The 10677-nt window shown below is 40.5% G+C and overlaps 1 protein-coding gene across 6 annotated transcripts in view; it reads left to right on the top strand.

The window, feature by feature from the left end:
* The first annotated feature begins 2370 nt into the window (after positions 1 to 2370).
* Positions 2371 to 10677, top strand: part of zmat4a (zinc finger, matrin-type 4a) — a 164413-nt gene continuing 156106 nt past the window's right edge. For 4 of the 6 annotated variants that reach the window (XM_048523224.2, XM_048523228.2, XM_048523223.2 and 1 more), the window contains exon 1: positions 2371 to 2576. In XM_048523224.2, coding sequence (XP_048379181.1) covers positions 2490 to 2576 — 87 coding nt within the window. In that variant the 5' untranslated portion in view covers positions 2371 to 2489. The remainder of the gene's footprint in view (positions 2577 to 10677) is intronic. The other 2 variants (XM_048523225.2, XM_059641135.1) reach the window with 2 other exon arrangements.

The following is a 10677-nucleotide window of genomic DNA, read 5'->3' as shown; positions in this document are numbered from 1 at the left end:
ACTGTGCCCTTCTCATCTTATTTAATTGAAGATCCTGATGGGGACAAGGAACAACCATTTTTGTACACAGAACTGTCAGCAATGCTGAACTCAGAAGAGCAGAGCACAAACAGTGTTAATGCACTTAGCTATCTTTGTTGCAAAAAGACAACAGAGGATGAACATTGACAATCTTAAATGTGTACATCTGCATTTATGTATGAGAAAAGAGCAAGCTGCATAGCAAATAAAAACAGATAAAGCTCAATGTGGAGAGGAATTTACTGAGTGAATTCCAAAAAAAGACAAGATAATGCCTCCCATGAAAAGGATTTATGTAAAATTCTCACCACTTTTCTCATAAAATATAACAAAATGTTAATTTGAAGTATTTTGAGTTTTTATTTCTGGTTCTTCCTATCGCCATTTTTCTGTTCCTTTCGGGTGTTTTCTTATATTTCAAAAATCTTTGGCTGTAAAGCGCTTTGTGTCAACCTTAGGTCATGAATATCAATGCAAGTCTGTCTTCTTTTCTGCTTGGGGGTAACAGTTCCATGGGAAATCTCAGACCTCCATTATTTGACTCATGGTTCGGTGAGTAGACGATTCCAGAGCAAAACCAAGTTTAATTTCAAACAGTTAGATACATATATCCAATTGAGCAACAGGGAATAAAAGTGGCTTATTTTTCAGTTCTTTTGCTCTCAGATGAGGGAAAACAAATCTCAGGGCCACAACTGCAATCCTTGGTGATAGCTGCCATCAGCTAATTCGGCAGAGTTAATAACACAAAAGCAAGGTGCAGAACGTACGAAAGACAGAACATCTTCAAGCTCTGAATTGGTCTCCCACCAAAAAGCCAGAGGTTTGATCTTTAGTCAGAACAGGAATTAAGTCACTCGTGTTTAGTTAAAATCTGATCCATCCCGCAGTTGGCAAAAGATGATTATTTCAGCAGTTCTTGTAGAGAGATTACAGATTACCACATTGATCTTGAACAAGAAGGGAATAAAGTTGAAATGTATGGGCAAAGATTTAACTGTGCACTTTTTCAAAGTTTAGATGAAGCTGCTGAGTCATGGTATAACTTTGACACCAACAAAATTTTAACAGCCCATTGCATTAGATGACCACAACACAAATGACTCTGTGATAATGAAATGTGAGGCTGGATGAACACAGCAGGCCCAGCAGCATCTCAGGAGCACAAAAGCTGACGTTTCGGGCCTAGACCCTTCATCAGATCTCTCTCCCATTATCACAAATGACTCTATGTGTAGTTAAAAATTTTTCTTTGTCTGCCTCAGGAGAACAGGAGTGTTCAAGTGGACTAGTCAGATAAATGGGCCTCAGATTGCCTTGCAATGAGCTTGCTGTCTCCTTCCATCTGGATTTACCTTGGTGCCAGCAAGCGGTCAATGTACCCATGGTTTTGATCTGCCTAAATTATCTCGGCCTCCCCCGAATCTTGCTGGAAAGGGATGGGTTGGGGCATGCAGCTGTCATTTAGTGAGTATAGCCCAAGAAACTCCACTGACCTGATTCCCAGTTTGTCCTGAAGTCCAGTATTATTTTATTTTTCTGTGTTATTATCTTTGTCTTTAGAAAAGGGTACCACGTCTGATTTAATGGAGTCTGCACTAGGAGAAATTCACAGGGAGTCTGAGTATACTTTGGTGCTTTGTAATGTCCTTGAATATAAGGTAGGGTGTATTAATGGGTCAATTCTGTTTTCTTTAAATTGTCACGTCCTATTTCTTCCACTTCCATTGAGGTTTCCTTGTGTAGGTCTGAGCAGTAATGTTTGTAACGCGACATCCAAAATATCTCCCCGTGTGGGTGAAAGCGACAGTCCAACATTATAATTTGAAGTATTAAGACACTTCTGTTAACAAAAAATAAAAGCACAAATAGACGCAATGTGCAATTGAAACTTAAATTCAGGACCAAGCAGGACTGAATGGCTGGAAAGACATTTGGCTGAATGATTGGTAGGGTTTTTTTTGGAAAAAAAATTTTAAAAATGTGCAATCCAGATTAATCTTCAAAACTCCTAAATCTGTGAACCTTTCGCCAAATCTAGATCATGGACTGAGTGCAAGGTAAAGATACAGCCCCTCTTGTGAAAATGAAACTTACATCAAGCATAAAGAAAGAAGGCATGGTTCTCCAATTCTATGTGTCAACATTAAGGACAATGCTAGCCTCCTGTTTTGTTTCTCTTTCGCCCCTGTCCCTTGGAGCAATCAAGCAAAAGGCAGCTCCAGCTGTGCAGCCTGGTTGCTAAGAAGGCGCGTGGCTAATGACTAGCATCTGTCTAATCCAATGGGGCAGCAGGATTCTGGGTCCAGTAGCCAATGGGGAAGTGGGAGGCGGCAGAGGGCGGGAGCTTCCATTGTACTCCAGTGCAACCGCTGAGCATCAATGTTATATTTATACAGAGACGAGAAAAAAAATACGGTGATGATTTTATTCCCTCCTGCCTTTTTACTCCTGAATGTTTACATCGAATGGCTTACAGGGTTTCTGTTAAACTACAACACAATCTCTGTGTGCTTCCTTCTGGATATTACCGAGAGGCTGGATTGCAATTGCAGGTATTGTGAAGTGGGATTTTTCCCTGTTTTTTTTGAAAAAACAAGCGTCGTAACTTTCTTACATTTCTTTTTCTAGGGCGTAAGATTTTAAAACTTATTGCGCTCGCTATTTTTTTAACAAAAGAAGTTGCCTCTTTTGCTGGAGCTTTCTCTCTCTTCTCCTCCCCACCCGCTCGCATTCTCAAAGGTTAACATGAGCCAACAGGGCTCATCATTACAATCAAAGCTCATGGAGTGCGATCTGTTCTGTTTTTGTTCATTGTGACCTGTTTTCATACATGCACATTGTTACCATGGAATTTCAGGCGGCAGAGGAAAAAAACAGTGCGTACTCTAAGGACTTCGGTGCACAGAATAGCTTTTCAGGATTCAGATTTGTCACAGAATGATGCGCGCATCTTTGCTAAAATATCTTGCTTCTTTAACAGGACGCTGCAACATCTTTTGGGCCGAATTTTGAATGGCACAGATGTAAATTTGTCACATTTTTGCTTTGATGTAAACAGGAGCTTAGAGTGTGCACAATTCAGATCAGCCTTCCTGTTGCCTCGATGAGAAAAGGAAATGTTAGACATATCCAGTGTCGATACTGAAATTTCCAAAACGGTGGAATGGCTTGTGATTTCAAACAAAATGACTATACGGATGCTGTAAAGTGACACGGGAGAGAGCTGCCAGGGCATTAAGTTATTAAAAAAGCAGTCAATCAACACTATCAGGCTGTGCCATATGCTGCTATTCATTTAAAATTTATGATCTTTTTAAACACAAAAAAGCTTGCAGTTCAAAAGAATTTTGTCAATAATAGAAAAGATGGATGATTTTCTTGGCAGACGAAGAACAAAAGATGAAAGAAAAGCAGGAAAAACATTTGAGTATTGAGAATCTAGCAATTGTCATGAATCTTTTTTAAGTCCTCTAGTCAAAACAGCATAAAGTAACCCAGTTGCTATTGCATAGTGAAAGAACTTGCTGATACTTTCTTAACACAGTTGTAAAATTATGATAAATGTAAGTTGATATTTAACAGCTGCTTTGAATTGGCAAAATATAAATCAACTCCCTCACAATCAACCAAAAATGTATATTGTTGCCCCTGGCTACAATTTGGTTTGAAGAGGGCATTTGCTATTCATGGAGAAAAAGGGAGTACAGTTTTTAATCTGATGGTATTAGATAGTATCAGGCTTATGATTCTGGTGCATAAGGAAATTGCATTTGCAATGGGATAACAGGCTTCTAAATAATTTGGTAGATTTTGAAGTCATAGTTTCATTTACAGAAGTCACTATATTCTGAGTCTGTTAAAATACAGATGCTTAATGAACTTTGCTTTTAATGTTGTTAGGATGATCAGGTGGAGTTGTTGGATGCAGGTAAAGCATTCAGTCCTGCACAGCAGAAAGAATGCACAATACAGTACCATACATTGCCTGTCTGTCAGTACTTAATTCAGAAATAGCATTAGCAGACACCTTAGATCTGGTCACTTGATTTATCAGTTGGAAGTGGCACAAAGCATGTGACCTAAATAGAATAGGAACGAGCTGAAAAAGCGGGTGAGGGCAAAATGCAATTAATGGGCGAGCAGCATACCAAAAAAATTTTCTGTCACATATTCCAACTACTTTTTTGTAAAGTCAAGAAGGAGAGGAATTTTATTCCAATATCAGCTTTCATCTTCAATACAGTGGAGAATTGAGAAAATCAACTTATTTTATCTTGTAATGAAATGTTTTCCCTGAACAAATTCATTTCATGCATGTTCTCACTGTGCTGAAATGAAGACTGTTTACATGCTGTTCAAACTTGCTCATAAGTAGGACAAATATTCTGGAACCTTTTTTGGTTCTCTCTCATGCCCTCCTGTACAACCAATGGGGTGTTTAAACTTCAATTGGCATGACAAAATCCTGACTCTCTTGTATACATTTGCAACCTTGAGGTGTGTAGCTTCTAATTGAATGGACTGATCAAGAAGTTTAAAGCATTTTAGCTGGTTAGCATCTTTCAAAATTAATTGTATGAAATATTCTGTTATGTTTTACAGAATAGTAGTATTCCAGTCAGCTAATGAGTAGTTCCTGAGAAAATCACTGTCAAATGTAGACCCACTGGATAAGCATTAGCAATTTTCAGCTGCATTATTTTGTCTTAATCAACTTTTAGGCTGATTTTTTTTTTTCAAGTCACAGCCCCATCATTTCCAACATTAAAAGAACTATTGTAATCTGTGTTCAGATTTCTGTTAGTACAATCCTGGCAGTTTTTGGGGTTTTTTTTGGTTCTCATGAATCACAGTCACCACGCCTTATAAGACCAGTGAGGTCACTGATCAGGTGTGCATACTGAGTGCGAGTGTGCTTTGTCTTTGGACCTAGTGTGCCAAGCTGAAAATGGCGAATATAAAGGGGAGTACAGCAAATTTGAATTCAAATGACATTGTTGCATTTTGGGGAAGTGTCAAGAGTGTGCTTTGCAGCTTCTCCAAGAAACACTACTGCCAAGTTGTTGTGGTCATCTTTTTGGTAAGAATGATATATATTTGTTGCATACTGCATCTGAGGCCTTGAAGTTAGGTCATTGGGTAGTCACATAAGAATACTTATTGCACTTGCTTGACATTGCTTAATTGCTTTTTTTTTGTGGAAAACTAACCTGTTCTATGCAAAGAATCATTCTGCATTTTTTCCTATCAGTGGGCACAGTCAGAATCTTTGGGGTTGGAGATGATTGTGGAGATAGGCAATAGGTTAGATGACTAGCAACATCTATTTTGTCAACACTGCATTTGGTTCAGGAAATCAGCAAGGGCCGTGGTTTATAGGTAACAGGATATTGGCAACAGAATCTTTGGTGAATTGGATACAGATGAAGACTTTGTTTTTCTTTTCAACACTGTCAAGCTTGCAAAATGCTCCTTAAGGTGAGATTTTGCTGGTTTTCCAAACATCAATGTCTCAGTGCAATATTTGGAGCTCCATTTCAGGTCAGTAAAGGTGCATGCTGTGTGCAAGTGGAAAAGTGAGCATGGAGATAAAGAAACAGATGATATACAGAATGTTACTACATTCTGATTGACGTGGACTCTGGTGAAATTTGTGTGGCAGAACCAGGTGAGCAGTGTCCAATGCTGATCTTGATGTCTGGAGCATCTCAAGCCATCTTTTATGCTTTTGATAAACAGTGAGGCGAGTTTCTCACTCAGCAGTGACAAGTTGGCAATGAAGGGATTTAAAGCCTGTCAGATGCCTTATTAATGCAGCCAAATTTGCCCTATTAATATTTGGCTTTCCATGTCACCAAATGTGCCAGACAAGCTAGATATTGAGAAATCAGCATGGGTGCCTGGCAACATCAGCTCGTTACTTGCCCGTTAGTACCTCCACTTTCCGAACAGGGCACAGTATTTCAGGGCATACTTCACGGACACTAGTCACATGCACCCCATGTCCATGGGAATTGAATCACAATGTGTGCCACCCTATAAGAACCTTCATGGCAAACTTATGGGTGGCTTCTCCACTTCAAAACTGTACCTCAGGATGGGTTGCTGACTAAAATTGTAATGCTTCAACAAGGGCAGCGTACATTCTCTGGGAGACATCTTCAGTTCACCAACGAGATTAGGCTAAATCTTTGGGCCTTTAACTCATTGTAGAAATGCATGCTCACTCTGAGCCTACCCGGATGCTCACAGCATCCCTGCCTTCATTTGCCTTGCCTTTTGGGTCTTTGACCTTCAGAGAGACACCAGGCTTGCAGAACACTTGTATTGCCACGTACACAAAGGCAGTCGGCCTCGGTTAAGTCAAGGCATTAGCTCAGGATTTCCCAACACGTAAGTCATGGGTGGACTCCAATACCAGTCAAGGGGCTTGGAAATGGTCAGTCTGCCACTCGGGCAGTCACCGTCAGGATATTATGACATTTTTGGTTGGGAAGCCCACAAATGTCAGACAGCCCACAATCCATCTTGACTATTCTTGCTCTATCATAAGCACTTCTCTCCCAGAATGAGAGAGAGGCAGATATTATCAGTGATGAAAGTTGGTGGCCCAGCTGTTACTTTTGTTGAGGGTAGGAAGGTGTTCCAAGTGAATGAGTACACAGCTCGGAGGCTATAGAATGTCAGTAGTGTCATGGATTGGGGTGGGTAAGAGCAAGAAGATGATGCAAACAACAGTGAGAGTGGCAGAGCATTAACCTTGGTGGCATGGTCTAAAGGAGCAGAGAATGAATGAGTGTGAGATGTCGGAGAGAAGGTGGTGGCAGTTACATTGGCAAAGCGGCAAAGGATATTGTTCTCCCTCCAGACGTTTGGGATTTTTCCAGTTGGCTGAGATTGCTGTAACCTGTGTGCCAGTCTTGAACCAGCTTGGCGTGGCCTGGTGTTGTGGCTTCCACTGTTGGTCCTGGGAGAAGTAAAAGTCCCACATTTTTGCAAAACCCTATTGAGCAGCACCTCTAGATCCTTGCCCCCAAAGTGGTGCAGTGATTTCTCCACCGCGCAGGTCGGCTCTGAATTGGCAGTGCTCGTCTGGGTGCACAATGGCCTGTAAAAGATGGTGTAAGCACGCAGAATGTTTATCCTTTGGCTACTGTTCCTTAAGTGGTGAGGTGTTTGAAGAACAGCGCATGTCAGATTGATCTAGAATGGGATGAGGAATGCCATAGGGAAGGTAAGTAGGTAATGAGGCACATTTGTTAACTTAAGTGAGATCTCGATGACTCTTGCAGCGAGAATCTCTGGAAAGAACTCAGTGCAACTCACATTTGTCCAAAAAGATTCGGCCAATGAATTTGTACCTCATGAATGGAGAGAACCTTGAGTAGAGGAGAACCAATCATCTTCATCTGCTTCATCAATGACCTTCCTTCCAGCAGAATATCAGAATTTAAAGTGTTCACTGTGCAATCATCAATGTTCAGCACCACTTGTGAATCCTGAGAAACTGAAGCAGATGTTCAATTGTAGTAAAACCTGAACAATATTCAGGCATGGGCTGATAATGGACAAGTAACATTTGTGTCACACAAATGCCAGGCATTGACTGTCTCCAATAAGAGACAATCTTTGCCATCACCTCTTGGAGTTTAATGGTCTTACCATCACTGAACTCCCCACTACCAACTTTCTTGGGTTAGCATTAACCAGAAGCTGATCTGGCCAAGCCATACAGATACAGTCGTGACAACAGCAGGCCAGAAGCTAGGAATCCTGCAGCGAGTAACTTGCTTCCTGATTCCCCAAATGTGTGTTCACACCTACAAGGCACAAGTCAGGAGTGTGATGGAGTGCTTTCCACCTGTTTGGATTGGTGTAGTTCCAACAGCACTCAAAGCAGCCTGCTTGATTAGCACCACATTCACAAGCATCCACTCCCTCCACCACTGGTATTATTAATAGTACTGTGCACCATCTCCAAGATGCACAGCCAGAATTCACCAAAAAGCTCCTTGGATAGCACCTTCCAAACCCACAAATCCTTCCAGCTGGAAGAAAGGCAGTAGGTAAGTGGGAGCGGCATGGACTGCACATTCTCCTCAACTGCTCACTGTCCTGACTTGGCAATAGATCACGTCTTTTCTTTTCTTTTTTTTCTTTTTTGTGTTGATTTTAGATCAGATTAGATTCCCTACAGTATGGAAACAAGCCCTTGGGTCCAACAGATAAAGAATAGAAAAATCGTCATAACAAAAACAAATGCAGCTATTCAATTTGTTCAGTAAAATGTAAAGCTTGATACAAGTAAACAGGGAGAAATTTGTAATCAGCAGCCGGAAGAACAATAAGCAGAAGATAGACTTAAAGATTTTTGGTTTGAGAAAACAGAATTTCTTAATTTATTTAGGTATAAATGATCTAGAACTCGTGACTTTCACTGTTACTTTTAAAATGCAATTGCCAACAGAGTTAAAAAGCAAATATTTACGCTATTCCTAGGAGAGAATGAGAACTGGACAACTCTTTCAAAGAGGTGGCACAGGCTACGTATGTGAATGACTGGCATTCTTTTGTGTCATCTTATTCTATGATTTTATGAAGCTGCTCAACTGATTTGCATTATTGCATTGGTATGCAGATTACATTGGAAGTTTCATCCTTTATCATTGGCTGTATCAGTATTAAAACTAAATGTCAGAAGGCTTTTAGGTACTCGTAGCCAAAGTCGTTCAAAGACAAAGATGCATTTGAAATGGTTGAGCTCTTTGCTCAAGGTCAGTGCACATCCTAAATAGCTAATATTCTGTGTCCATCAGCCTGTACAAAAAGCTGTGCACACATACATGGTTTTCACAGATCAGTTAGTGTTGCTCAGGGACCTTTCTGTCATGCAGAAAAATGCTGAAGATTAATAATGGTTTTGCATAACACTTTGGAAACGGTCAGCCAAATCTGTTAACTACAAATGAAATTTTCAGGTGGTAAAGGACAAGTATTAAAACCTTGAAGAAAGAAAAGAAGATGAAAAGACTGAATTCAGATATCCGTGGCCAATCATTTGGATGTTGTTGTCCCCTGAATTCCGAACCACTTACAATTTCCCTCCTGCAATTTTCTCCCTGAATGTGGTGCTGCCTTTTCTTGTTCTTCCTCTTGGTGTATAGTTCCTCATTTTGAACCTTTGTTTCCCTGAATGAGTGAGCATCATTGGTCTATCTAATGAGAGGAAAAAATCTTCTTCAGATGCCTTCAATTTGTACAACGCCTTTCCCAAGCTCCTTGCAGCCAATGAAGTACTTTGAGATATTATGAGGTACTCCACAAGTCCTAAATGCAGCTCCTACTGTCATCTATGAAGCACAGCAGCATTTTTTGTGTGGAGATCAGTCTTCCAAATTCAAAAATGTGACAGATGACCAGATAATCTGCTTTTATGTTGGTAGCTCTGGGGGCAATACTGGCCAGGACACCAAGACTAATTCCACTGCTCTTATTCAGAATAATACCTGGGATCTTTTTGTTTTAAAACTCTATTTTGCACAAACTCTTTTGAAGTAAGTCAGAATCAGGGTTAAAATTGTTCATCTTAAATCCCTCCTTAACTGGTCTGGCCTATAAATGACTCCAAAACAACAAACAATGTTGACTCTTGATGCTGTGAAGTGGTCCCCTGAGCCAATTGGCTCAAAATGCAATGAGGCATGGGTGAAAAATGCCAGCCTTGCCAGCTTCACCCACATCCCATAAGAATTTTTTAATATACCAGCTTGAAGGTTATAGCAGCAGTTCTGGTAAAAGTTACCTTTGCTCTTGTGGGAGAAACCTTGACCTTGTACTGTGTAGCACATAAACTCAAATGGTCGCCCCACTTTTTTGAATAATCTGAAAATAGTGTCATGGAAGTTCTAGCAACAAGACTGTGTCACAAATTTGATGTCACTTCCTCTGAGAATTCAAACCAGGATTGAAGAGGGTAGTACAGTGAAAGTTGTTGACATCAATTTTACAAGGTCCCACTGGCAGTCAGTGAGAAAAATAAAAGACCATGGGTTACAGGATAGTGACCTAATTGGTTTTGGGCTTCCTGTTGTTCATGTTATATATTAATGATTTGTGCTCCCCATGGTCAAGTCCAATTGGGAAATGTGCAAATGACACGAGTTGTCCATTTAGTGAATATTGTAGAAGATAGCCGCAAACTCGAGTGTAGACAGGTTGGTGAATTGGACAGGAAAGTGACAGAGTTCAACTCTGTGTGTAAGGTAATGTTCTTTGGGAGTCCTAGAGTCATGCAACGTGTAAACAGACCCTTTGGCCTACCTCTGTGCTGACCAGGTTCCTAAAATGAACTCATCCCATTAATCCCTCAGTGAAATGAGGCTGTGACTAAGTGGTATTATTGCTGGACTGTTAATCCAGCGATCCAAGCCATGTTCTAGGGATCCGGATGCAAAGTCAAAATGGCATATGGTGGAACTTGACATCAGTACAAACTTGGAATTAAGAGCCTAATGATGACCATGAACACATTGCCGACTTTTGTCAGGGAACAAAAACCCATTTGGTTCGTTGATGGCCTTTTTTTTTGGGAAAGAAACTGCTATCCTTGATGATCAAATGTGATGAACACACCAGGCCAAGCAGCATCTCAGG

The sequence above is a fragment of the Stegostoma tigrinum genome, chromosome 40, assembly GCF_030684315.1.
Source record: "Stegostoma tigrinum isolate sSteTig4 chromosome 40, sSteTig4.hap1, whole genome shotgun sequence".
Classification (NCBI taxonomy): Eukaryota; Metazoa; Chordata; class Chondrichthyes; order Orectolobiformes; family Stegostomatidae; genus Stegostoma; species Stegostoma tigrinum.
The sequence above is the reverse complement of the archived record's forward strand: the minus strand, read 5'-3'. Positions and strand labels throughout refer to the sequence as shown.